This window comes from Rosa chinensis, chromosome 2 (assembly GCF_002994745.2).
Source record: "Rosa chinensis cultivar Old Blush chromosome 2, RchiOBHm-V2, whole genome shotgun sequence".
NCBI classification, from domain to species: domain Eukaryota; kingdom Viridiplantae; phylum Streptophyta; class Magnoliopsida; order Rosales; family Rosaceae; genus Rosa; species Rosa chinensis.
This window is the reverse complement of record NC_037089.1, coordinates 78,193,830-78,220,536: the sequence shown is the minus strand read 5'-3', so window position 1 is coordinate 78,220,536 and position 26,707 is coordinate 78,193,830. Positions and strand designations below refer to the sequence as shown.

Here is a 26,707-nt window from a genome sequence, read left to right as displayed (position 1 = left end):
ATTCAATAGTCTTGATCAATCAAATAGTGGTCGTGCATACTGAGGCGTATCAAGCTCTCCTAAGGAGTAAGGACTAATGGAGTTCGAAACTTGTTAATGCTTGGATCCGTTGGGATCTAATTAACGATAAGTAAAAGAGAGAGAGAGAACGACACAAGATGTATAGTGGTTCGCCTCCGCATGAGCGGGAGACTACGTCCACTTGAAAGCTATACTAGTGTGTCGAGCCTTGCGGCCCAACAAGATTACAAGAGATGTAATGAATGTGTTGAGTTGTGGGAGGAGGCATTCCTTTTATAGATGAAGGAATGCTTCTCATTTACTTGTTCTTCGATGTGGGACAAGCAAAGTTACTTATTCTAGTCTATTTAACATGTAGAAAGCTATGTTATGGGGGCATCTTGGCAAGGGCGGAAAGGTGGCTTCCCGGTGGCGGATTTGCGACTTCCGGATACCGCTGCGTAGCCTGAACATAGGGCTACACGATGCATGTCTCGGTTGGGCCTTGCCATGTTTTGTGGATGTCCCAAAGTAGGTGTTACTTATGCTTGGTGATGTAGTAAATACTCCATATTATTGGAGGTATGTACAAGTCCCCGAAGTCCCCGAGTAAGAGTAGCTTCTTGGTTGGGGAGTTATAACCACGAAGTCATCAAGCATAAGTAACCGGGCGGCACGGAGCCCCTACAAGTCCCCGAACTCCGTAAGCAAGAAGGGACTCGTTAACCTGCACAACAAAGACAAAAAATAGGCATATGTAGAATGCTCGTTGCATTGGGCAACAAATGTGAGTTGCGCTGATATGCGTTGGCATATATGAACGTAATAGTGCGCATATGGTCGTGTGAGAAAATGAATTGCATATGATAAATGCGTGACGCGCGCAAGGAGACGAACGAGGTCGATTTTGACGGGGTTATGCTCGCGAGATGCAAGTTGCATGAGGGCCGCGGAGGTAAGCGTTTGTAATTCGTGAGTGCTTGAACGCTTGTGTTTGTTTGGTTGTCGCTCGTATTAATGGAACGCGAAAAGAATTTGATTTGTCGCGGTCAGTAAACGACAAATGGTAGAAAAATTCAATGTTCCATTAACGTGTGGTGTGTCGAGTAGACATGAGCGTAAAGCTCGAGGATTGCTGGGAAGGCATGAGCGGAAGCTCGGGGTGCCGGGTAGGCATGAGCGGGAAGCTCATGAGCGGAAGCTCAAGGGTTGCCGGGGAGGCATGAGCGGAAGCTCGGGGTGCCGGGAAGGCATGAGCGGGAAGCTCGGGGGTGCCGGGAAGGCATGAGCGGGAAGCTCGGGGGTGCCGGGAAGGCATGAGCGGGAAGCTCGTGAGCGGAAGCTCAAGGGTTGCCGGGGAGGCATGAGCGGAAGCTCGGGGTGCCGGGAAGGCATGAGCGGAAAGCTCGGGGTGCCGGGAAGGCATGAGCGGGAAGCTCGGGGGTGCCGGGAAGGCATGAGCGGGAAGCTCGTGAGCGGAAGCTCAAGGGTTGCCGGGGAGGCATGAGCGGAAGCTCGGGGTGCCGGGAAGGCATGAGCGGAAAGCTCGGGGGTGCCGGGAAGGCATGAGCGGGAAGCTCGGGGGTGCCGGGAAGGCATGAGCGGGAAGCTCGGGGGTGCCGGGAAGGCATGAGCGGGAAGCTCGGGGTGCCGGGAAGGCATGAGCGGAAGCTCGTGGGTGCCGCGAAGGCATGAGCGGAAGCTCAAGGGTGCCGCGAAGGCATGAGCGGAAGCTCAAGGGTTGCCGGGAAGGCATGAGCGGGGAGCTCGGGGGTGCCGGGAAGGCATGAGCGGAAGCTCGTGGGTTGCCGCGAAGGCATGAGCGGTAGCTCGGGGATGCCGGGAACGCATGAGCGGAAGCTCGTGGGTTGCCGCGAAGGCATGAGCTCAAAAGCTAGGCGGTGCCGCTGAGGCACTAACGGGTAGCTCGATGGTGATGTCCTGGGGCATGAGCGTGGCCGTTGCTAATTATGCTGGGCTGTATGTACAAGTCCCCGAAGTCCCCAGTCAAGGAGGGTGTTCTTGCGGGTTGATACCAAAGCGTAGCTTTGTGCCGTATATCAAGCATAATTAGTGCGAGTGCGTCGTCCATCTAGAATTGTTGGAGCGAATGCTTTTGCCCTTTCGGGTGGGCCCCTGCTAGGCCCTGCGAGGAGTCCCCCACTCCTGGCTATAGACCTCCGGATGGTCGGAAAATTGTTTGATGAGGGGAGCTGCGCGGAGCAGAGGGTGTTGGGTAGCGAGCCCAATCTTTGGTACCCAAGCGTCGGGGTTAACTGCCGGATCAATGGCTGCCGTAGGCTGTGTTAACTAGTCCCTTACTGTTTTCTCAAATGAGAAACTTGACTGCAATGCCGCGTAGCGGTCATTGTCATTATGAGGCGTTGCCTTACCGCCTGGCGGTTGGTTGAAAAATGATAAACACATAGAGCAAGTAATAAAATTTTGTTTGAGTGTCCCATACTTATTTAATTTTGCAATTAAAATAGAAGCATGGCATATGTGTATAGCATGTACTTGTAATGTGGATGCTAATAACGTTATGTATTATTGTAAACTTGCTTAGAGATCGTTTGAGATCGGTATGTGAAGCATGGCATATCTAGTATGTGAGATCTAGAAAGTGTTGCCAAATCTACCAAATGTTGTGGGCATGCTCAAAAGTTTATGGAAGTATATAAAAGCATACCAAGTGTGATATATTGTAGGCATGCTTAGAAGTAGTAAAAGCATGGTATTGGCATGGTAGTAGCTCTAATTGCAAGAGCATAAAATGTAAGATATAATGACTTATCTTATGCCGATTTGGAGGTTAGCGGAGTTGTCGAGCATGACGGTCCATTGCTTGTGGCGGATAAAGTACTCCGATAATACCCGTCAACTAGTAGTTGAGGTTGAATGCTCAATAGAAATAGTTGAATTTCCTTGAAACAAAATAGATGATTAATATGTGGATTTGTAAAATCAACAACAATAATTTGCATGTGTACTTTGATAAAATTATAAGCAAAGTGTATAAGTAAACGTGGTGGTTGATGACAAATGTATATATGTCAATTTGAATGCCGAATTTACGGGGAACATACAAACTCTCCCTATGTGCGATGACCATTGAAGCATGGTGGTGATGGTGAGAATGCATAATTTATATGCACATGCAATAATCATATGGCATAAGTGAGATAACCATTTTGACATGCATGCCGTGCAGCGGCAATGTGCATGTTTGTTTTAATATGTATATGTACCCACCCCGTGTCATTGAATAAATGTGCAGGGCGCCTGCAACATTATCATGGATGCAGAAGAAGTAGTGCATGGAACTATGATCTAGTTTGTGGTTGGTACGTGGTATTATATCACAGAAAACTAGTGATATCAAATGCAGGATATTGTTGAATGGATTGAGCATAGTGCACGAGATAATTATCTACCAAGTAAAATTGCGGTGCTGGGTGTGGGTAACCACAAAAGTATGTGCAATAATATAAATTAATATGGGTAAACTAGGAGGTAGCCAGCAAGCTAGTTTAGCATTTGTTTCTTTAAGACTTAAGTGGCAGCAAAATAGGTAGCCTGGAGACTAGGTGAGAGTATCATATGCAGGACATATGGGCATGTGCTCAAATAGTGTAAATTGATAATTAATCTCAATATTGCATGGCTATGCGTCCATAAGTTGATAAGGCAAGACTGGTGCACGAACCCGATGCATATATAAACATATATAAATATATATAGTAATCATATGAATTGCTCTTAAGAAGAAGACAAAACTGAGACAGTTTTATAATCAAGTGTGAATGCATGTGTAGGGCTGTGGGATCATAGTATGCGTTAAACGGACAAGTGTGGCATGCACTTGATGCGTGGCATCATAATTGGCATAACAGGCAACAAACCACGTTAAATATATTTTAGCAAAAGATACCACGTGCAAGCATGCCTTATCCATACCCTGTTGTAAACGACAACAATTATAGATACCGAGCTTGGCTCTCTACCGCGGCAATATTTAAAGGTTTGAAAAAAACTTATCTTGATTGCTGGGAGTATTATCGAACGCTCGGACCAGCTCGCTAGATGCCTAGCGGAGGCAGCTGGATGGCAGCGGAGGATTATCCGACGAAGATGGCTAGCGGTCGGCAGAGGTCAATCAGATCAGCGGTGTTGTGGTCAGCGGTGGTGTTTGTGAGTTGCCGCTGAAGCTGCTGGCACGTTGGTGTGCTAGTTGACGAGCTTGTCATTGACGGAGGGCGTAATATTAACGGACCATATATACCGCTGGGTCGCTGCCATGTTCGCCACCCGCTGACGAAGAAGGTTGGCGGTGCAAGGCCGTCAGACATTTATGGAGCCGAAGCTTGGCAGTGGAGTCCAGCGGAGCACTCGATGGAGTTGGGCGGAGCGGAGCCGCTGGTGCTAGCGGAGGTTTGCACAGTGCGTCAAAATGGCTGGTGGAGGGTTGCTAGCGGTGATCGCTGCCGGGGCTAGCGGTGCTACCATTGAGGTAGGCATTTGGCGGTACCGCTGATAGTAGTTTTGGCGGAGCGTGCAGCGGAGCGGTGCTGCGAGCGCAGTGGAGTGTTTTGGCGATCTCGGCGGAGCGGAGCTCCAAGTTCAGCGGAGCGGGGCTACGCGGAACTGGCTAACGGAGCGGTGCTGGCAGTCTGCGTGGGTGGGATGACCGGGTGGGATGACCGCTGGGAATTGGTAGCGGTGCACAGTGTGGCGGAGAACACTTTACTGTGGCTGATGAGCATTGTCAGCGGTGCTTGGCCAGTGGAGGCTGCTGTGGCTGGTGGAGCAGAGCTGAGAGTTGGGCGGGTTACTGCTAGTGGCGCTCAGAGTACAGCGGAATTTGAGTTCGGCGGAACCGAAGCCTGGCGGAGCCGGAGCTGTGATGGAGACCGAGTTTGGTCGAAGAAGTTGGACGGAGCTGCATTTGGGTACGCAGCGGCGCTGCAGAAGTTCGGCGGAGCGGAGGTTGCCGGCGGAGTATGAGCTCCACCCCAGCGGTGAAGTTCGGCGGATCTGCAGTCAGCCAGCGGACGAGCTGTGCAAGCCTTCGGAGCTGTCCAGTTGAGCAGAGCTGCTGGCGGAGGAGAGCCGGCATAGAGCCGAGCTCCGGAATCGACCGGAGAAGTTGTAGCGGAGAAGAAGATCTGGCGGAAGTGGCTGGGTGCCCAGAGCAAATCTCTGGGTGTCCAGAGAACTTTGGAGGCAATTTTTCAAATTTTTTTTTTTTTTTCAGTCAGCGTTGACTTTTGTGAGTTGGGCGTTGACCAGCCCTGCCGAGCGTTGACCAGCCCCGCTGGGCGTTGACCAGCCACAATTTGATGTTGAATGAGCGTCGAATCGACATTTTCGGGTCAAAGTTCGTGGTAGGTGACGAAGCCTTTTTGTTGGCTTCCCACAGACGGCGCCAATGTTAATGCTTGGATCCGTTGGGATCTAATTAACGATAAGTAAAAGAGAGAGAGAGAACGACACAAGATGTATAGTGGTTCGCCTCCGCATGAGCGGGAGACTACGTCCACTTGAAAGCTATACTAGTGTGTCGAGCCTTGCGGCCCAACAAGATTACAAGAGATGTAATGAATGTGTTGAGTTGTGGGAGGAGGCATTCCTTTTATAGATGAAGGAATGCTTCTCATTTACTTGTTCTTCGATGTGGGACAAGCAAAGTTACTTATTCTAGTCTATTTAACATGTAGAAAGCTATGTTATGGGGGCATCTTGGCAAGGGCGGAAAGGTGGCTTCCCGGTGGCGGATTTGCGACTTCCGGATACCGCTGCGTAGCCTGAACATAGGGCTACACGATGCATGTCTCGGTTGGGCCTTGCCATGTTTTGTGGATGTCCCAAAGTAGGTGTTACTTATGCTTGGTGATGTAGTAAATACTCCATATTATTGGAGGTATGTACAAAACTCATTCATACATATATATCAAGAAAGGAACTCAGTACATTGCTTATGCATTTGCCTATTCCTTAATGGGGAAGTCAATCCTTGATGCCATCTTCTTGTTGTGAGTAATGATACTTAGATTGCTACAACTCAGTGCTATTTTGATGAAATTTTTTTTCTTTCCCGGGAGTTTTTTCTATTCATTTCACAGTAAAGAAGAAAGAAGAAGAAGAATCATGCATATTCATAAACTTGCACTTGTGGGAGAAATTCCAAATCCTCGGAGCTGAATTTATGTAGAAGTCATAAACATGGTCCAAACTTTAATGATCAGGTTTAGCCGTTAAGGTGTCTAGGGTGTAATTAACACTATTTTGTCCTTGGTCTTGCACAATACATGACAAAATGGGAGACTAGAAAATCTCGAAAGGCGAGTGCATGTCCACTCCAATATAAGGTGTCATGCAATGAGTATCAAAAAAATTATTATTTCTACTCCAATATAAGGTGTCATGCAATGAGTATCAAAAAAATTATTATTTCTATTCTTAAACATGAAATGTGGAAATTAAGCATATTCAACCTCGCAGGAAAAAAAAAATTCTCGAAGGAGTTCCAAGTTTGAATAGAAAGATATTAATGATATATATAATAAGATAGACACATGAATAACATTCCATTGTCGTCCAGCGGTTAGGATATCTGGCTTTCACCCAGGAGACCCGGGTTCGATTCCCGGCAATGGAACTTTTTAAATTTTTCCAGATATTATTATTATAGTTTATTTTTTTGTGGTGTTTCTAAATAAATTTTAGTTTTTCACTTATTTATTTGGGTCGGTTCAAAAATTTCTTTAGCACCCGATAGCTACGTTGTAGCCTGGTTTGCAGGAAACTGACTGGTTTCATTGCCATTGATAGAGGGAGACTCCACACTCCTTCCCTAAACAAACTTTTTTCATTCTCAGAACACATAATGTCTTCTTCTTCTTTCTCTATCAATCTTGCTCCCTCCCATTTCTTGAAGTGGGCCCCGCCGTCAAACCACCACCATCATCATCACCAACAACACCACCACCCAAGCCAACATGTTTCCTCAGTTGCCATAGCAGGTAATCCTCCTACGGTAGCTGTAATGTTATATTTGTCTTGTATGCAAGTAATGTCAATGTTCATGAGGCAGAAGCATCACCCACCTCACTTTCTAATCAAACTTTCAATCTTTCTTTAATTGCATAAACCTGTTACACCATAAATTATGCAAATGAAGACCCTTTAATTGTGCTATTAATCTTTTCCCATTTGAAAAGGTTCTTCTTATCTTCCTTTGCTTTGACTCTTTGTGTCTCTCCTTAAAAAGAAAAGAAAAGTTGAACAAATTTGAGGTTGAATCGTAGGGGAATAAGAACATGAGTTGGGTGCAATCATTTGCCACCCTTTTTGTTTTGGTTTTTACTCTTTTGCTTTCGGTTAAAAAGGGTGAAAGATTCTCTCTTTCTCTTGATTTTGGACCCCCCTTAATGAGATTAAGGAGAGCATTCCTTCGTGCGCTTTTCTTCACCAAGTAAACTCTATCTTATGATTCTCATCTCTCTCCTTAATTACTCTGTATGTCTATGAAAGTTTTTCTTTCTTTCGATCTGAGTATCTGTGTATGAAGCTATAAGATTTTGAACATTGTTAATATCTAGCATTAAGGTATGGTGCCATTATCTATGTCTTGCATTTCGATCTGGTTTCATTATGATGAGCTATTTCTCATTCTAGGGGAATTAATAGCTGGTCTGTTTGTTAGACTGCTACTGAGAGTCTTTACCAAGTGTTTGCACTGGTTGAAAGCTTTTATTTTGATTGTGTGCTGCATTTGTTACATTATATAGTTATCTAATGTTTCTTTTTGTTAGGGTGTTCCTCATGCTTTTAGCTTCCAAATGAGTGATTGCAAAACTTGAGTGGAAACCTTTATATTGCTACCTCGTGTCCGTTATGCGGCAGTTTATAAATACCGAAAGGCATGTTCAAATATCAAATGTAGGTTGATGAGGATGAGATTTATTGGACACAGAAGAGCAAAAGCAGTAAGGAGCAACGTGGTTCAACTCGTGTGATACCACAGTCAGTTCAATGTTTTAGTGAGTACTTGATATTTGTTTTACCCATTCAATGCTTAGTTCTGTTCTCCACACTCCCTCATCTTGCCCAACCCTACTTAATAGATTTTAATGTCACTTTTCTTATGTCATGGGAGTTCTTTTTGTTGATCCTATTGCTTTGCGGGTGACAAAAGAATCTTATATTTCACTAATCAGTGTTTATGGTTGTAGTTAATGCTATGGTTGGACCACGATCATGGACAGGACTGTTTAGCCGCTCAAGCAACAAACGTAATGGGAAGTATGTTGACTACCCTTTGAGTCCTATGCAGGTATATTTTTCTGTAATCAGTCTTCCCACATAAACTGTTTTTAAACTTTTGCTTCTGATATTCATCATATTAATGAATGCAAGCTTCCATTATTTGGACTTCATGTATAGATAAATGTAAAATTGAAACTGTCCTTACTCCTTAGTGTACAAGTTTTGACATATTGATTAAGGGCATTCGTTTCATGATTTATTCATGTTGCTGTCTTTTACTCCGTTATCATAAACTACCACCACAAATATTTCTAGCACCTTCTTTGATTTAGTCATGAAGACTTCAGCATCAGTTGTAACATTGATTTACTGAAGACTTCAGCATTGGGGATTCAAAATGTGTTTTTAACTTAACAGGAGCAGAGACTTTTGGGGCTTCAAGAACGACTACAAGTACCTTTTGACGAGACTCGCCCTGATCATCAAGTATATTATTCTTCATGCTGTTTCTAAATCATTTTTTTATTCCTTTTTCCACTATTATCTTGCTTCAATTCGATTACTGAGCTATGTTTAAATTTGATGACCTGTCATCATTGATCTGATAGAGGCTTTTACATTTTATTACTGCTGGCAAAAAAAAGGAGTCATATTTCTCTCTTCTCAATTGATAATCTTAGCTGTTGTTAGAGGAAGATCTTGTTATCACTTTGATACCTTTCATGCTCTCTTTAATAGAAGTGCGTAATATTAGCTCTTTTCTCTTGCTTGGTGTTATATCATTAATTAAACTTATGATTTTATATAAATATCAGGAAGCCTTGAAAGCACTCTGGTATGCTGCCTTTCCAGATGTTGCTATCAGTGGTTTGATCTCTGAGCAATGGAAAGAGATGGGGTGGCAAGGTCCTAACCCATCTACTGACTTTAGGTATGGTAATTTCTGTCCAATTCCTGGATTTTAGGATTTCTCACAATTTACATGAACGTTTGAAGTTTTTGATCAAATGAAAAATCTAAAAGAAGAACAAAAAGACATCGAAATCATGACTCCTCGCTTGACACTAGCACTGTTTTACATTTTTTCTTTGTCTTATGGTGAAATGATCTCTTCAGGAGTTGCGGTGTTATTGCCCTTGAGAACTTGCTTTTCTTCGCCAGAACTTATCCTGTATGCCTCTATCCTGTTTTGTGGCTCTTACCTTCCTTATTTCTGAAGTGCATAAAAAATAAGTTGGTACTAATTTTATAAAATTCAAAATGAAGGCATCTTTCCGGAGATTATTGTTCAAGCAAGGTGGGAGACGAGCAACTTGGGAATACCCATTTGCTGTTGCTGGCATAAACATATCATTTATGTTGATTCAATTGCTGGATCTTTGGTCAGGTTTGTAAACAAGTTTAATTATCATCCTAGAGTTTCCTATTATGTTAATAACACAAACAACTTTGTAGGTTAAAGTTTTATTGACATCATGTTACCCTGCAGCAAGACCAAGGTGTCTTCCCGGGATAAATTTCGTGAAGTTATTAGGAGGTAAACAAATTTACACCTCACACTATTAGACAGTGATGATCGACTATGTTTAATAATGTGAAATTCAACCACCTGAATCTGATACTTATGATTTGCATGCAGAAGATGAAGCTGCTTTTGATGTACTATTCTGTATAGCTTTTGAAATGGTGGATGCTCAATGGCTTGCTATGAATGCATCCTACATGCAGTTTAATGTAACCTCTCAACTAACACAAAGCAAGCTTTTTTTTTTTACAATCTCTTTCTCATTATTATTAGAACTTAGCATTCCTGAATCCTAAATTTGGTGAACATTGAATTCTTTGTTTCTTCTCATGAGCTCTCCAGATGACTAACTCATAGGGCTTTCGAATCCTTCAGGATGTTCTGCAAGCAACGCGGACACAGTTGGAAAGAGAACTATCTTTAGAAGATACTCAGAGAATACAAGATTTACCAGCTTATAATCTGTTGTACCAGTAGCATTTTGGTAGTACAGAAAAACATTAGCACGTGCGGTGCTTGGACTCGGGAAAAATTTCAATGAATTCAAAGGTCTCTGCATAAAACAATGGGAGATCTCTTTCATGGTCTCATCAAAAATCCATTATGACTTTACGTGAGTTGTTCCCATTGGATTCTGTTCGATATTTTAACCTTTGTCATTGGATCTTAATAAACACAGAAACAAAACGTGCGTTGTGAATCCGGCCATCATGACAATTCCAGTCATATTCTCTCATCCTTTTAACAAAAAGAACAAGAAATGATCGAAAAGACAGGAAAAGGAAGATTTACCACGTTTATAACGAGCAATGCTTTGATTGATTAAGGAAGGAAATCCTATTCACAGATACCAAACCATCAACTTTAGGAGTCCTCAGCTGTGAGCTTAAGTAATTTCACTAATAAGTAGCATGTGATTCTGAACTGAGCTGGTTTAGTTCCTCGTTTCGTAGCTATAGCTACTAGATGTGATGTCAATTCTGAAGTAGGGCTATCAATGGGTCGTGTCCGGTTAAGGTATTTGTCGTGTCGCAAGAGACAAATTTCAACCCAACCAATTTAATAATCGTGTCAAAAATTTAAACCTAAACCCAATCTATTTATTAAACGGGTTATCCGTTTTCAACCCACTTAACCCATTTAATAAATAGGTCGTTTCGTGTTAGACAAAATGACCAATTTAAGAATTAACAATGTGACTCATTTAACTAAAAAAATCCATAAATGATTAAATTCACTAAAAACTCTATAAGACGAAGAATATAAATAATTATACATAATTCATAAATAATTAAATCCAATAATTATAAAGAAAAATATTTCAAATTGTCTATTCCTAAGCTGAAATACTCCCAACTTCCAAAATTTCAAGAAGTATAGCATAATCGGGTTATACGGGTTCGCTTCGTGTTGGCGGGTTGACCCATGGCCGACCCACACTACTACAAAAAGTGCATCACACAACACCCATCAGACAAGAGAATAAAAGTTGACCGTCGTCTGATAACGTGAACTTCATTGTACAACGGTGTTAATGAAGTTTTGTTGTGGGAATGCTACCAAATTGAGAACTTTTTCTCCAGAGTTCTATCACACAACAAAATTATGTGTGTTCTGTTGTATGAATGTTACAAAATTTAGAGGCAGATAACCTGCCATCACTGAACTCAAAATTCCCTCAGAAGACAAGTTCACCAATTTTATCACACAACAGAATTATGCATGTTTTGTTGTGGAAATGTGTTGCATGGTACAATAGTCTAGGTGTTTCCGATGTATGACAAATTGACAATTTCTACTAGGTATACCTAGTGCAAGATGAAAAATCTTGTACAACAGGTATTGTCATTCTATTGTCTGAATGAGTAACATAGGCGGCAACAATGTTTTCATTTTGTCTCAAATCGATTTGAAATCCTCCCACCAAACATACGCAGGCGACAAATTTTCTTCCTTTTTTTGACACATATCATTTTATGTATACTCTCTTACAAGGGCGTAGCCACTCATAAGGCTACTTGGGCTATAGCCCAAGGGAGAATTTCGCCCAAAATGCGTCAAGTATGGGTATAGCCTAAATAAAAAAATAAAAAAAAATACTAATGCTTCGAAGAGTTGTTGGGTTGCTGTTGTTGGTTAGTCGGTCCCGACTCTCAAACACCAACCCCGTCTCCCCTTTCAGAACTTCAGATCGGTTCCGCCTTCCACTCTTCCAGAGTTCCACCTTCCAACTTCCAGGCTCCAGCCACGGAGCCACCTCCAAGGCTCCAATCGCTGCGAGCCACAGAGCCACCTCCAATCTCAGAGTTTTAGTCCATCGAGTCACCTCCTACTCTCACTCTCCTCGTCTCCCCGTTCAGAACTTCAGTTCAATTTTGATTCCACCTTCCAGAGTTCCAGGCTCCAGCCACCGTGCCACCCCCCCTTTTCAGAGTTTCAGTCCGCCTGAGATTCATTGATAATTGGGAATGGGTTGAATCGGTTGATGAGATTCATTGATATTATGCAGGTCACAACAACAACAAAATTTGGGCTTCGCCCAAAAAATTGCCACAATAAATTTAGCCCACCCCATTGTCGAATCCTAGCTACACCCCTGCTCTCTTACAACAGTTTTTTAACCATCTGTTGTGGGATGAACTAAAATTATGGCCACCAAACCCATATGTTCGAAAGAAAGAAATAAACAAAAGAAGAAGGGAGCTAGAACCACTCATAACCCATTCTTTCCTCTCTCTTCCCTTCCCCCGTCTCTCTGTCAAAATGCTGAGCCAAGCCTCTCTCTCAGTCCAGCTCCTCGCTTCAATTCTTTCTTCCTCTATATACAGACCTAAATCCTCTACTCCGATTTACTCTTCTCCTTGAAACCCTAATACACCGGTTGTTTTTAGTCTCTAGCGAGAAATCAGGCTTCGAATTGGGGCTCGTTCTTCACTTCTCCAAACCCTCCTACAATTCTATCTACCTAATAGATAATTGAAGCTCCGCTTTGCGTTACCCAAATCAATTCAAGGCTTCTCAATCCGGTAAAGTCCCTATCTCCAGCGAATTCCATCATATTCTAGATCTGATTTCTCTTCTGAATTTGCTTAATCTTATCAGTCTCGGCTTCTTCTACCCAAGACCAAGTACGTATCCGCTTTGCTCCTTCTCCTACTAGGAATCTCCACGTTGGTGGAGCCAGAACTGGCCTCTTCAATTACCTCTTTGCCAGGTTCCTAATCTTATTTGTGTTCTTTTCAATCCAAAGGTGAGTTTGGGGCTTTAAGGATTAAGTGTATGAGTTGGGTTCAAGTCCAATGGAGGGAAGTTTGTTTTTAGAATTGAAGACACTGATTTGGAGAGGTCTACTAAGGAGTCCAAGGAGGTTGTGTTGCAGGATCTCTCTTGGCTTGGTCTTGATTGGGATGAAGGTACTATGTGTTTTATGGTCTTATATATATATATATATATATATATATATATATATATATATGAATGCATTTGTGTATTGCTTTGCAATGACTTTGTATAATGGGTTAGTCTGAGGTGGTACTGAGGTAAAGTTTTCGACTTTGGTGCATTTGGTAGTGTTTATTCTAGTTACTCTTGAAAATTCTTTGTACAAGCAATATGCTGAGAAGCTTTTAGAGTGTGGTTATGTTTATTGCTGCTTTTGCTCTAGTGAGGTGATTTTTGTTATCACCTCTTACTCTTAAAGAAAAGTTGTGATTGTAGTAGGTTTTAGAATGGATATAAATAGGAGATTTGCCGTTCCTCGTATTATTAGATTCATACTGTGTCATGAAACCTTGGGGAGTTTGTTTTTCCTAATTTTCCTCTTATTTCAATCAAGTTTGTAATTTTTACTTTCATTGGCTAAACAAAATTAGGTTGATTTGAACACCATTCATTTGTCAGTTTTGTGTGTGCAAATGACCAATAAACAAACTGTTTCATGTTTTCTCTACGGTTTTTTAGTAGTGTAATGAGTCCTGTTATTTGTTCATTTTGCATTGCTAATTACTGTAAGCAAAAAACTGTTGTAATTCTGCATTCCTAACCTTATGCTCTCCAGGAACTAGAAAAAATGAAGGAGATTGCAAAGCTGAAGCAACTGCCTCTAGTATACTCAAGAAAGTGGGCCAATGCAACTGATGTAGAAGTACAAGAAGACTGGAAAAAGGAAGTCCTTACACATATAGGTTTTGTGTTCCAAAGGAAGAAGTCTAAAAATCAATGATCTCATTAGAGGGGAGGTAAGTGTAGTTCATTATTTAGATATATGAATATTGTACATATATAGTTCAACTAGGGTAAAGTGTGCTGCTTACAAATTTAAGTATTCACCAATTCACTACAACCACCATCAAATATGTAACTAGTTTTCTAGGCTGTTAACTTTTTATAGTATCTTGAAGGTCAGTTGGAACTTGGACACTCTTGGAGATTTTGTAATTATGAGAAGCAATGGGCAACAAGTGTACAATTTTTGTGTCACAGTTGATGATGCTAGCATGGCTATCTCACATGTTATTAGGTAATAATATCCACTTTAACATTTGTGCTCTCCTATCTATACATATGTGTGTACCACACACACATATTCAGCTCATTTGTTATATTATGCCATTTGATTCTTTGAAAACTTGCATTCAAAACAGAGGAGCATTTACCAAATACTCTAAGGCATGCATTAATATATAAGGTAACTTTTTAGACTTGTGTCATGCTTTTCCATGTTTTTGGGATTCTAGTATATATCTTTCAACAACATTGTTGAGGTGATTTTGTTGTCTAAACTCCATTCTTACACAAGCACTTGGATTTCCAATGCCTTACTTTGCACATGTATCCTTAATTCTTGCACCTGATAGAAGTAAGTTATCAAAAAGGCATGGAGCAACTTCAGTGGGCCAGGTAGTTATTTTTTCATTATACTCACTTTTAATCATTGCTAAAGGTTGAATACAAGATGTTTCAGCCTTGGTTTCCCTGAAGGCCAACCCCAGTTTTGTCTTCTTTTTTACTTTTTTCTTTTTTATACTGGTTTTCGTTATTCTAAGAGACTCGCTGGGAATATTGATAAGTATTACTATGATATAAATATCTAATTACTAGAACTTTACAGTTTAGGGAGATGGGCTATCTACCACAGGCAATGGTGAACTATTTGGCACTGTTAGGTTGGGTCGATGGAACTGAAAATGAAATAATTAATCAAATGCACTAATTAGAAAGGTGTGTTTATCAAGGAGTAATGTTGCCATTTTAATCCAACCACATATGCATGGTGGGGTTTTGTCTTTTCTGGCAAGGTAGGAGATAGGCAATACTATGAATTAATGCTCAGAATTTAGGAATTGCAAGAATTTTGTTCCTTTTACTAAAAAATATGAACGGGCTCTTCCATTTTGTGTTGCAGGGGATTGCTAGCATGTAAAATTCCTGTAAAACGTATGATACAACAAAAGCAATTGTGACTAATCTCATTACCATGAAGTGGCTTCAACTACCGAGACTGGATGGGATTTCAGTACAAGATGGATGAGGTAGATTTTTGAAACAGAGAAAAGTAATTGGTTCTGAGATCCTAATTTAATTTACCGCTGTATCACACTCTAATGTCACATAAAACTGCTTGGGTCGTGTGATGCATATGCTTCTGTAATTAAGTTCTGTTTTCTTGTTGTAGGAACCATTCAGATTTCATAACATTGTCCGCTACCTCCATATTACCAGTTGCTGTTTTTTATTGTTAGAATGCAGTAGCCATTTCGCTGCTTTCTTTTTTGGTTTCATTGTATGGATACTTGAATCTATGGATGATTGGAAAATGATAGCTCTTTTGGTACATTGTATGCTTGAATTAGAGTACTTCATTACATAATATGTATTGAGCATTATAATTGTGCAAATATTTCAGGTAAAAAATCGATAATAAACAAACAATAGTGAATTACAATACGTTAATCACACAACAAATCACTTGTAATCACACAACAGTCCCTATAAAATTTTGTTGTCTCATTAGTACTCACACAACAGCGTGTACTTACTTCTGTTGTCTGACCACCATCGAAACAACAATTGAATACTCCGCATCCAATTTATGGCATTGACATGCGCAAAATCGGTGCAACAGTTATAACTAAAGCGTTGTGTCTATGATATACACACAACGGTGTTTCACTGTTGTTAGAGGATGCTCATCACACAACACCGGGATAGACGACAGACATGACCCAAATCATACAACAGATTTCCACTGTTGTGTGATGCATTTTTTGTAGTAGTGCCATTTATTAAATGGGTCATGGCGGGTTGACCCACGACCAACCCGCTTTATTTCGTGTTGGTTTCGAGTTATGTTATTGGGTCATGTCGGAATTGACAGCCCTATTCTAAAGTCAACCATCACATCCATATTCCCAAATTTATAGACTTACTGCATTCGCTGTCATTACGACGTATTGCCGGATAAGGGATTTTGCTCGGAAGATTATTTATTGTTATATTACGAGATGAGAAACGCGAAATTTTATCCATCTAAACATGTCCAACAATGAAATAATTTATTGTCTTACAAGAAATTTTAGTTTTTCGATGTTCTTAGGCATAAAATCCTTCTACTTACATACATATAGCCATAACAATGCTAAAAGGTCAAAAATAGTAAATGCCAAAATATAATAAAATTATTTTCCGAAAATAAGAATAAGAAGTTTTTATTGTTTGACAATAGAAAAAACCCTAATAAAAATATATGTGTAAAAGTAATTAAAATGCAAATTGGAATTGGTCTACTCATTTCATTTCATAGTCCCTTTATATAGGGATAGAATTACAACGAAAATATCGATTACATTAATGATACTAAATGCTGATTGAGCTATGATTGTAATTTCTTGATTCCCTCCTCGTCAGTTGCTTTGACGAAGGCAGATAATGTGCTTTTCCTTTAACACTCCCCCTTGTGCCAAGTCAAAGACAAAATGGTGCATGAGTTGTTGCCTCACTAAAACTCTTGCCAAGTAAGAACAAAAACCTTGTGGGACAAAAAATACACCTTGGTCGAAGGAAAAGAGCATAACGCACCTTCTACATTTAAGGATGATATGTGTGTGTTAGACTCCCCTGACGTCTACACCTCCCCCTAATACTTGCATTAATCAAGGGAGTTTGGAAAGACTTCGCATTCCTATGTTTTTCACATGTTTCTCAAATGTGGCATTGAGCAATGATTTGGTGAACAAATCTGCCACATTCTCCTCAGACCTTACTTGATTCACTTGAATCTTGAGGAGAGCCTATTGTTGCTGATTGTAGAACAACTTTGGCGATATGTGTTTTGTGTTATCACCCTTAATATAACCTAGCTTCATCTGTTCGATGCAAGCTGCATTGTCTTCATAAATGCAAGTAGGCTCTTCAGTGGTAGAACTTAAATCACTAGTCCCTCGAATATGTGTAATGATAGTTCTTAACCATACACAAACCACTAGTCCCTCGAATATGTGTAATGATAGTTCGTAACCATACACACTCACGAAACGCCTCATGTAGAGCAATGATCTCTGAGTAGTTCGAGGAGGTAGCCACAAGGGTTTGCTTGGTTGATCTCCAAGATATCGCTGTGTTCCCATTGGTAAATACATAACCAGTTTGGGAACGATCTTGATGTGGGTCAAAGACGTATCCAGCATCAGCAAAACAGACCAAAACGTCATTTGGCATTTTAGTGTAGTGAGTAGTGTTTTTGCCATCAACATTTCCTTTAGGGATTGCAGTTCCATCTGCGGTCCCTCTTGTCTCTCTGTAGGGAAAGAATAGTCTCAAGTCAATGGTTCTTTTTAGGTATTGGAAATTGTTCTTGATACCATTCTAGTGACGCTGCGTTGGCGTTGAGCTAAATCTAGCTAACAAGTTCACTGAGAATGCAATGTCTGGTTGAGTACATTGGGCTAAGTATAATAATGCGCCTATTGCACTTAGATAGGGAAATTCAGCTCCTAATACCTCTTCGTCATCTTCCTTTGGACGAAATGGATCTTTCCTTGCATCCAAGCTTCGATCGATCATGGGAGTGCTAGCAAGATGCGCTTTGTCCATGTTAAATTGCCTGACTTTTGGACATACGCAGACTGGTGGAATAGTATTCCACAAACTCGGTGTTCTAGTTCAGGGCCTAGACAGAATCGAGTTTTCCCAAGATCCTTCATCTCAAATTCAGATTTCAAATAGCTCGCGGTTTCTCTTATTTCATCAAGAGTACCTATTATGTTCATATCATCGACATATACTGCTACAATTGCAAATCCGAAACTTGTTTTCTTTATGAATACGCAGGGGCATAATTCATCGTTCTTATATCCCTTCCCAATCAAGTAGTCACTTAGACGGGTATACCACATCCACCCGGATTGTTTCAATCCGTAAAGTGAGCGTTTCAACCTAATTGCAAACGCACTCCGTGGTTTAGAGTCACTTGACTTGGGTAATGTAAGGCCATCAGACACTTTCATATATATATATATATATATATATATATGAATCTAGATCCCCATAGAGATATGCAGTAACCACATCCATGAGCTGTATTTCCAGTCCTTTGGAAACTGCTAAGCTAAATAAGTAGCGGAACGTTATAACGTCCATTACGGGAGAGTATGTCTCGTCATAGTCAATTCCAGGGTGTTGTGAGAAACCTTACGCCACAAGGAGAACCTTGTACCTCAGGACTTCATTCTTCTCATTACGCTTTTGGACAAATACTCATTTATGTCCTATAGGCTTTACACTTGGTGGGGTTAGCACTACCTGACTACATACCTGTCTCTTTGTCAGAGAATCTAATTCTGCCCGGATTGCTTCTTTTCATTTAGGCATATCTGCTCTTTGTTGACATTCTACAACAGAGCATGGTTTGATATCATCGTGCTCTATGATTTCTTGAGCAACAGTGTATGCAAATTCATCATCAATGTGTATGGAAAATCTTTCTATAAACTCATACGCACTCTCATAATCCATTGAGATTTCTTTATTCTTTAGAATCATTTCAAACATCGGAGGGTCCTCCAATATTGATTCATGGACATAACTGTAATCAGAGACAATCTCATGAGAATGATTCTCTACATTGATGATTAATGGATCGGTTTGTGCCTTACTCACCATCTTCTTCCTTGGGTGAGTGTCAATCGAACCAAGTGGCCTCCCCCTCTTCCTTTGGGGAGCCACGGCCTCAACCACACCTCCACTAAGTGTGGTTGCAGTGCTTCTATATGAGGCACTGTGCCCCTTGTTAGGACTTCTAACCTTGCAGGCACATTTGCAACTGGTATATGTGATCTCGTCACTTTTGCGATATCAGTAAACGCATCAGGCATTGAATCTGCTATGTTCTAAAGATCGATTATTCTTTTCACTTCACTTTCACATTGTGAAGTGTGGGGATCAAAATGAGATAGAGTGGAGACAAACCATGACAATTCCTGTCGTTCGCTTGGAAAATCATTTTTGCTATCTCCCCCTAACGACAGGAAGACTGTCTCATCAAAGTGACAATCCGCAAATCTAGCGGTAAAGAGATCGCCTGTCAATGGTTCCAAATAGCGGATAATTGTTGGGGATTCATATCCAACATAAATACTTAATCGTTGACGCGCTTTGAGCAAGCGCGCAATTTAACCCTGAAATATCGTTAGTAGTATAAGCAAATAGGGATCGTTCTATTCCGGGGATTGAGGGTACACCTGTAATTGTGTAACAAATAAAGAAAAGTATTATTTACAAAAATAAAATAAAGAATTAAAATATATACAATTGTATAAACAAATAAAGAATTAAAATAATAATGTATTATTTACAAAAATAAAATAAAGAATAAATATATACAAGTAAACACAAATAAGGGGGGGATTAGGATTCTTAAAATTAAAATTAAAATAAATAAAATAAAGAAAACGTAAAAACATATATACAAGAATGAAACATAAGAAACAAAGATTAAACCCAAGTTTATCATTGAATTCGAATTAACCCTACATTGTTCTTCCAAGTCATGTGAAAGGAGTTGATCATGTGAAACATTCGAAAGCAAACGATTTCCCATATTTTACTTTTCAATGCTAATTAATCTAAGCGAAAGCACCTAGATTAATCCTATTAAACATGCAATCAAACCCTAGAAAGCTAGTCAATCATGTCATGTTTAATGCATTACACATAGAGAAAGGCTATCAACTCAAGTGTACAACTTAGTATGAATAAGTTCACCTAATTGCAATCCTCTTCAATTGAATTCGATTTTTGTCCAAAACCTTTACTACTTTGATTCAAGTTTACACAAAACGAAAAGTCGATTTCATGTTCTTAAACCTAGCACCAATTACATGCAAATCCTATAAGTGTCGACCCAAATAAGATAAACATATAAAAGTTTTCTATCAAGCAAATTCAATCGAACAATCACACATAAGCAACTTTGGAATCACAACATAAGAATCGAAATTCTTTATTCAATCATAAAATTTCAGAATATAAACTTTGTTCAAACATAAATGTTAACTAAAAACAATTCTCACGAAACTAAGCAAGATTACAAAGAAAGAGGTTGAATTACACCGTGAGATGGAGATGGGGATGAAGGATGAAACGTTATGGATTCTTGAATCTCGAAAGCAAGCTTCAAGGTGGAGGATGGATGATGATGCTCACGGCTCCTTCTTCTTCTTCTTCTCCCTTGCTTGAAACGTTGAATGCACTAGAGGATGGAGAGAAAAATGGAAAGGAAATGGAGAGACAAAGAAGATGAGATGGATGAAGGAATTGGTTTAGAAAAATGGAAAGGAAATGGAGAGACAAAGAAGATGAGATGGATGAAGGAATGTGATTGAGAGTGAGAGGAGAATGTGTTTAAATAGGGAAGAAAAAGAAGAGTGAAATGATGAGATGAAGAAAAATAATGAAAGTGGAGTATGAAAGTGGTTTGTAAAATATGTAAAAGATGAGGTAATGATGAAAGCAAAGCATGAAGGTGAAGAAATATGGAAGTGATGATGATGTTTTAGAGTAGAAAAATGTATCCAAGGAAAAAGAAATGCTTTCTTCATATGGGTGGGAAACATGAATATGTGGTGTTGAGCTGTTTTCAGATCAGTTTCTTCCCCTTTATTCCTTCAATTATTTCTCCATCAAAACTTCAGAATATGCCTTCGACTTCTTCATAAAAAATGTTCCACTATGAGTGTAGATCATCCTCACAAATTTTCAGAGCTTTATTCCATGTGGTTGGGCCGGAAATGCTGCTGGACCTCTTACAGGTCCAGTTTTCTGGTTTTGCTTCTGTAGAAAATTGGGCTGATTGTTTGAAGGTCTTCCACTCATATTTTTCTCTGGCACTCTTCATAAGAAATGATCCTTTGGGTGTCTAGAATGGATCTGGAAGGTTTCAGCTCATTTGAAGTTCAATTGGTCAGGCGGCCGCTCCTTCTTCTTTGCTTGGCTTGGTTTCTCCTAGCCGGAGTAGGAATATGTGTAAAATTGATCTTTTAGTACATTTCCATTTTTCTCCATCATTTCCAGGTAATTATGGACCTAACGCTCATTTCACCTTCATCTACTCCAATGTACCTAAAAATAGAAATTGAATTAAAAATCGATTTAGTTAAGGAATTAACTAAGCAAAATGTGAGGAATTAACTATTAAAATATCACATTAAAATGCTCCTATCAAATTCCCCCACACTTAGCTTTTGCTAGTCCCTTAGCAAAACAAAACAAAAAAAATCAAAAACAGAACAAAGACTTGACAAAAAGCAAGTAAATGACTCTATTGCTCCTAACTGTTGTCTCAGAGACTCCAAACTCATGGCTTTCACGTTAAACACTTAATCAAAATCACAAAGAGAATTCCATGGTTAATAAACTCGTGACATTCGTATGACTAAGCAAGATATGGAGAACTTAAGTTATACAGTGAATGATAGCATGTTTCGAACAAGTCCAATCCAAACTCACAGGGCATACTCTCGATTTTTCTCTCATAAATGGCTATGCTTAAAAGCTTCACACTCAAGTATATGTAAGAGAACAAATTGTAAGGCAACAAACAGCTTGCATATTTCATCAATAAACACATTTTGTGAAGAATTTTTAAAGACCTCATGAAATGACTAAGTGCACAAATGGACCTAAACCATAAGCTCGACTGCGTAACTGACTCCACTAACCAAAGACTGCCCATCTCAAGGATCAAGTCAGCACTTAAAACAGGTTGTAATGGGGCTAAGCTAGGGTTTTTGAAATGAAGATTAAGGATACAAAAAATCCTAAGGACCTAGCAGAGCATATAAGGACCACCTTATGTCATCATTTTTGTAGACCAAATATCATTGTTTTGGGCCAAACCTTCACTCTAACCAACATGAGAATGGACAAAGGCATAATTTTCAACTTTGAGCCTTCTACAAATTTGCAAGTCCAAAACCATACTTCAACATTTTCCCAAGAGTTTTCTTTTCAATTTTTCTTCTCTTTTGCCGCTTTTCTTTCTTTCTTTCTTTCTTTTTTTCAAGGCAAAATTTTTTTTTTCTTGGATTTTCCCCACCCCATACTTGTCTTTCATCGTCACCCCTACATACTATGTCATGCTCTACTAAGTCCTTAAGACAAGGGTAGAGATATCCTGTACTAAGCTCATGGTAGGGTAGTGAGGGTGATGAAACAAAGGTTTTCAACGTAGGCTCAAAGGGGTTCATTCTAAGGAGTCCCACGACGGGCACAATTGGGGACACATGCTTGTTTGGCTATGGTGGTTACCCTAATGCCTTCTATCCTATCCAGGATCAGTGCATATTATGGCATACAAGTTTTGACAGTCACAACAACCGAGTTCTAGTACTCTCTAGTCCATTAAAATCTATGGCACATGATCATTGGATTTTCAAAGAATGATGAGGTTTTGCAAATACAGCCACGAAATTCTGGAATTATCAATTAAGCACTCGAAAAGAAAGTATTTTAGCTCAACAACTCATTTGGGTCAAATGAATCAGACTTAATCCTAGCATGCTTAATGAACCAAGTTACAATCCTATCTCAAATCTTCATACAAGCATCACAATGTCGATTAACCACAGAATTCAATTAAGTCCTATTTTGATTGTGAAAACCTTCAGCCATGAATTCGGAGACATGTTCATCCTAGACGTTAGGAGCATCCTAAGACTCAAAAACAAAAACAAAAGTAACCAAATTTTTTTTTACATTTTTGACATTTTTCGATTTTTTTTGTATTTTTCAATATATATGACTCAAGATAAAAGTGTAAATCCCTTCCCCCACACTTAAATATTGCATTGTCCTCAATGTAATCAATTATTAGCATGCAATGAGACACTTAAGCATATAGGGATGAAATTTACGAAAATGACTACTAAAACAAAGGAAAATTGGAGAAGTAAAAGGGAAAGAGAAAGCAAATCTGCGTTGACGACTCCTCCACAGCTACGTTGGAATTGGGTTGCCTCCCAAGCAGCGCTTAATGTTTATAGTCTTTCAGCCTAGACTTGTACCTCCATTTACTCCTTTGGAGGAGCGGTATGCGGGCGAGTGACAGCCCTCTTGCTGGTTTCAGCCTTCGGAGGCGGGTCCTCATGTTGTGATGCAGTAGCGTCCTTGCGAGGAAACCCAGGAGGATAACTCTGCAAGTTATTGACTTCCTGAGCAAGCTTGTTTATTGCAGTGTGACAGTGGATCAAAGAGCAGTTCATCTCAGAGATGTAATCGATCATGCAATTGACTCTCCAATCTGTCACCATAATACCATCGCGGAGAGAGGAGCGCAAATCATCAATTGAATCCGACAAGCTTTCCAGGGTGGCCACAGGCCGAGGAGCATGAGCAGCTGGTGAGGAAGAAGACTCTCCGGGATGCAGTCTGGGAGAGCGACGAGGCAGAGGAGGGGGACTGCGGGTACGCTCACGGATAGGACGATGGTCCCATGGACGAGTAAGTCCAGCTCTAGTGGCCGCTTGACGACCTTCTTCTTCCAAAGAGAGAACACGGCGTTGATTGACGCCCCTGCGAGGGGTAACCTTAGTTCGAGCCATGAGGAAGTAGAAGGAATTTGAAAAGGCACACGGTTTTAACAAAGCTTCTCCGGGAAGGAGAAGAGTTATGATAGTTCACGGCCCAAGAAACTCCCCCACGTGTAAATATTCCTTTCTTTTCCTGGATTTATGGCATGCTTTCGGCTATAGCTCCTCGAGATTCGTTTGACTCCCCCACGCGTCCTTCTTTTCCTTGATTCACGGCAATTAAACCTGCTTTCGGTTGTAGCTTGTCTGTCACAGCTCCTCGAGATTCGTTTGGTTCCCCCACGTGTCTTCCACGCGGCAACAGCTTTTCCGTGTTTGCGGGTGACTTTAATCCAACGCGTAGATTTAATCTCAGAGGTCGTCCATCCAACGGTGGAGATCTGCTCACTCGTTCTATAATTAGGTGCATTCTGAGGGAGCGACTATTCACTCCAAAAGAAAATTCTTCCGAGTTCCATCCTTTCTCTCTCAACCCTTCAGCCTTTCTTTCGAAACTCCAATCCTTTCTTCATCAACATGGAACCACGAACTCTGCAACTAATGGAGTTACAAACCCAGCAACAAATGGAATTACAAGCCCAGCAACCAACCGAGGAGGGAGGAAGCATCCAAGCAGCCGGGAGTAGTAACCGGTGGGCTCCCACACCGCCTCAACTAAGAATCCTCAAGGGCCTTTACTATGATAAGGGTTTTAAGTACCCAACTCCAGAGCAGATTCAAGAGATCTGCCTTCATCTGAAACAGTATGGGCAGATCGAGGACAAAAACGTCTTCTTTTGGTTCCAGAACCTCAAGGCTCGTGAGAGGCAGAAGTTGAAGGAATTTCGGAACGTTCCGGTTGGTGGATCTCTCGATCTCAATTTTGGTTCCACTGGTTCTACTAGTAATGACAGATCCACTGACAGATCCATTGATCTAAACTTTGGGTCAAGTGTCGGCTATGGTGCTGATGGATCGATCATGGAACAACGAGGAGAATATCACCAGGAGATTGAAACCCTTCCACTATTCCCCATGCATGGTGAGGACATCTTGGGCAACATGAAGACTACTTCCGAGGGAGGTGGCGGTTATGGCGGTGGCTCTCGCATTTCCCTTGAGCTCAGCCTCAACTCCTACGGAGATGCAGACATGGCTTAGTATAGAGTATTATTATTATTATTATTATTATTTTTTTTTTAATTTTAATTTTAATTTTAATTTTTTTTTTTTTTTTTTTTGTAAATAGCTGAATTTAATAAGACTGAATGAATGCAGTTTTTTTTTTTTTTCAATATATAGGACTCAAAAAAATAAAAGACAAAAATATATATAGGACTCAAAATGAAAGACAAAAATATAAATCCCTTCCCCCACACTTAAATATTGCATTATCCTCAATGTAATCAATTAAAACCATGCAATGAAATAAGTAAGCATAGATAGAAGACATTTACGAAAACAAATCCTAAAATAAAAACTAAAGAGAAAAATTGAAAAATAAAAAGAAATAGGGAAAGAGAAAGCAAATCTGATTATAATCTGAATTGGGTTGCCTCCCAAGTAGCGCTTGTATTTTACGTCTTGCAGCCAGACGATACCTACATTAAATAAAGTTAGTAACTATAATTAACAAAGAAATACAAAATAAAAACAAGTATAACTATTAATTACAAACTACAAGTATAATTAACAAGTATATTGTACAAAAGACACAAGTTAAGTACAAGTGAGTATAAAACGTGAAAAGTATTTTTACAAGTTTAAAGTGTGAAACAACAAAATAATTTACACGTATAGAGTATTCACAGGTATTTCTTTTATTATAAACATTATTGATATCGAATCAAATTCCAAGCGGTAAATCAAGTGGACGTGCGGCCCAAGTATAGTCGCCTAGACACAAACTCCCTTTCAAATCTTTTGGGCAACCTTACTGAAATGGCCAGGTGGGGGAGGACGAACATGAGAGGAAAAATCCATTTTGGCATGAGCTACTCCCACATAGTGGTTTAGGCCCATTTGCAAGCACTTCTGGATTCAAAAACCCATCATGAACGTTGTCCCCTTCCTAGACACCATTCCACATAGGCTATGCTTACTAAGATGAAAAAGTTCATAAGTGTGAAGACAGTTCAACAAGTGTTAATAAAGGCCGCCCTCAACCTTAAGGGACCTGAGCTAGGTACCAGTAAGGGGTTTAGGCCAATATTAACAAAAGAGACTTCACCTATTCCTCTCAATTTACAACCTACAATTAAAATTCGTGTTCAATAATATAAATAATATTTAAACTAAGTTTTAAACAATTTATATACAACAAATATATACAATAAATGACACAATTTAGCAAGTGATTTTTCAATCCCCGGCAACGGCGCCAAAAATTGATGTCGCTCTTGGGAAGCCCGCCTGTCACGCGGGTGACCCGGGTTCGTTCCCCGGCAACGGCGCCAAAAATTGATGTCGCTCTTGGGAAGCCCGCCTGTCACGCGGGTGACCCGGGTTCGTTCCCCGGCAACGGCGCCAAAAATTGACGCGCTTTGAGCAAGCGCGCAATTTAACCCTGAAATATCGTTAGTAGTATAAGCAAATAGGGATCGTTCTATTCCGGGGATTGAGGGTACACCTGTAATTGTGTAACAAATAAAGAAAAGTATTATTTACAAAAATAAAATAAAGAATTAAAATATATACAATTGTATAAACAAATAAAGAATTAAAATAATAATGTATTATTTACAAAAATAAAATAAAGAATAAATATATACAAGTAAACACAAATAAGGGGGGATTAGGATTCTTAAAATTAAAATTAAAATAAATAAAATAAAGAAAACGTAAAAACATA

The 26,707-nt window shown here is 40.1% G+C and overlaps 1 protein-coding gene and 1 non-coding gene across 9 annotated transcripts; both read left to right on the top strand.

The window, feature by feature from the left end:
• The first annotated feature begins 6,586 nt into the window (after positions 1-6,586).
• TRNAE-UUC lies at positions 6,587-6,658 on the top strand. Its single transcript has one exon. It is a non-coding gene; the product is annotated as a tRNA-Glu (tRNA).
• Positions 6,659-6,868: 210 nt separating this feature from the next.
• On the top strand, positions 6,869-10,411 carry LOC112190576 (ELMO domain-containing protein A). Of its 8 annotated transcripts, none has more exons than XM_024330020.2 (10): positions 6,885-7,022; positions 7,815-8,042; positions 8,235-8,335; positions 8,686-8,754; positions 9,084-9,199; positions 9,385-9,439; positions 9,535-9,655; positions 9,758-9,805; positions 9,908-10,002; positions 10,169-10,411. In XM_024330020.2, the coding sequence occupies exons 3-10, from the start codon at positions 8,243-8,245 to the stop codon at positions 10,268-10,270; spliced, it is 699 nt and encodes a 232-aa protein (XP_024185788.1). In that variant the 5' UTR covers positions 6,885-7,022; positions 7,815-8,042; positions 8,235-8,242; the 3' UTR covers positions 10,271-10,411. The 8 variants fall into 8 exon arrangements, with proteins under 8 accessions (XP_040371385.1, XP_024185788.1, XP_024185789.1 ...); XM_024330021.2 differs by having other exon boundaries at positions 6,889-7,022; positions 7,946-8,042; XM_040515454.1 differs by lacking the exon at positions 6,885-7,022 and adding an exon at positions 7,031-7,474 and having other exon boundaries at positions 7,946-8,042.
• The last annotated feature ends 16,296 nt before the right edge of the window (positions 10,412-26,707 follow it).

Bases quoted from the DNA above. Each gene is read 5' to 3' on its own strand.
- LOC112190576 (XM_040515451.1), top strand. From the start codon at position 6,887: ATGTCTTCTTCTTCTTTCTCTATCAATCTTGCTCCCTCCCATTTCTTG. The intron at 9,200-9,384 runs GTATGGTAATTT...TGATCTCTTCAG, and splicing joins AACCCATCTACTGACTTTAG to GAGTTGCGGTGTTATTGCCC. The intron at 9,656-9,757 runs GTTTGTAAACAA...GTTACCCTGCAG, and splicing joins ATTGCTGGATCTTTGGTCAG to CAAGACCAAGGTGTCTTCCC.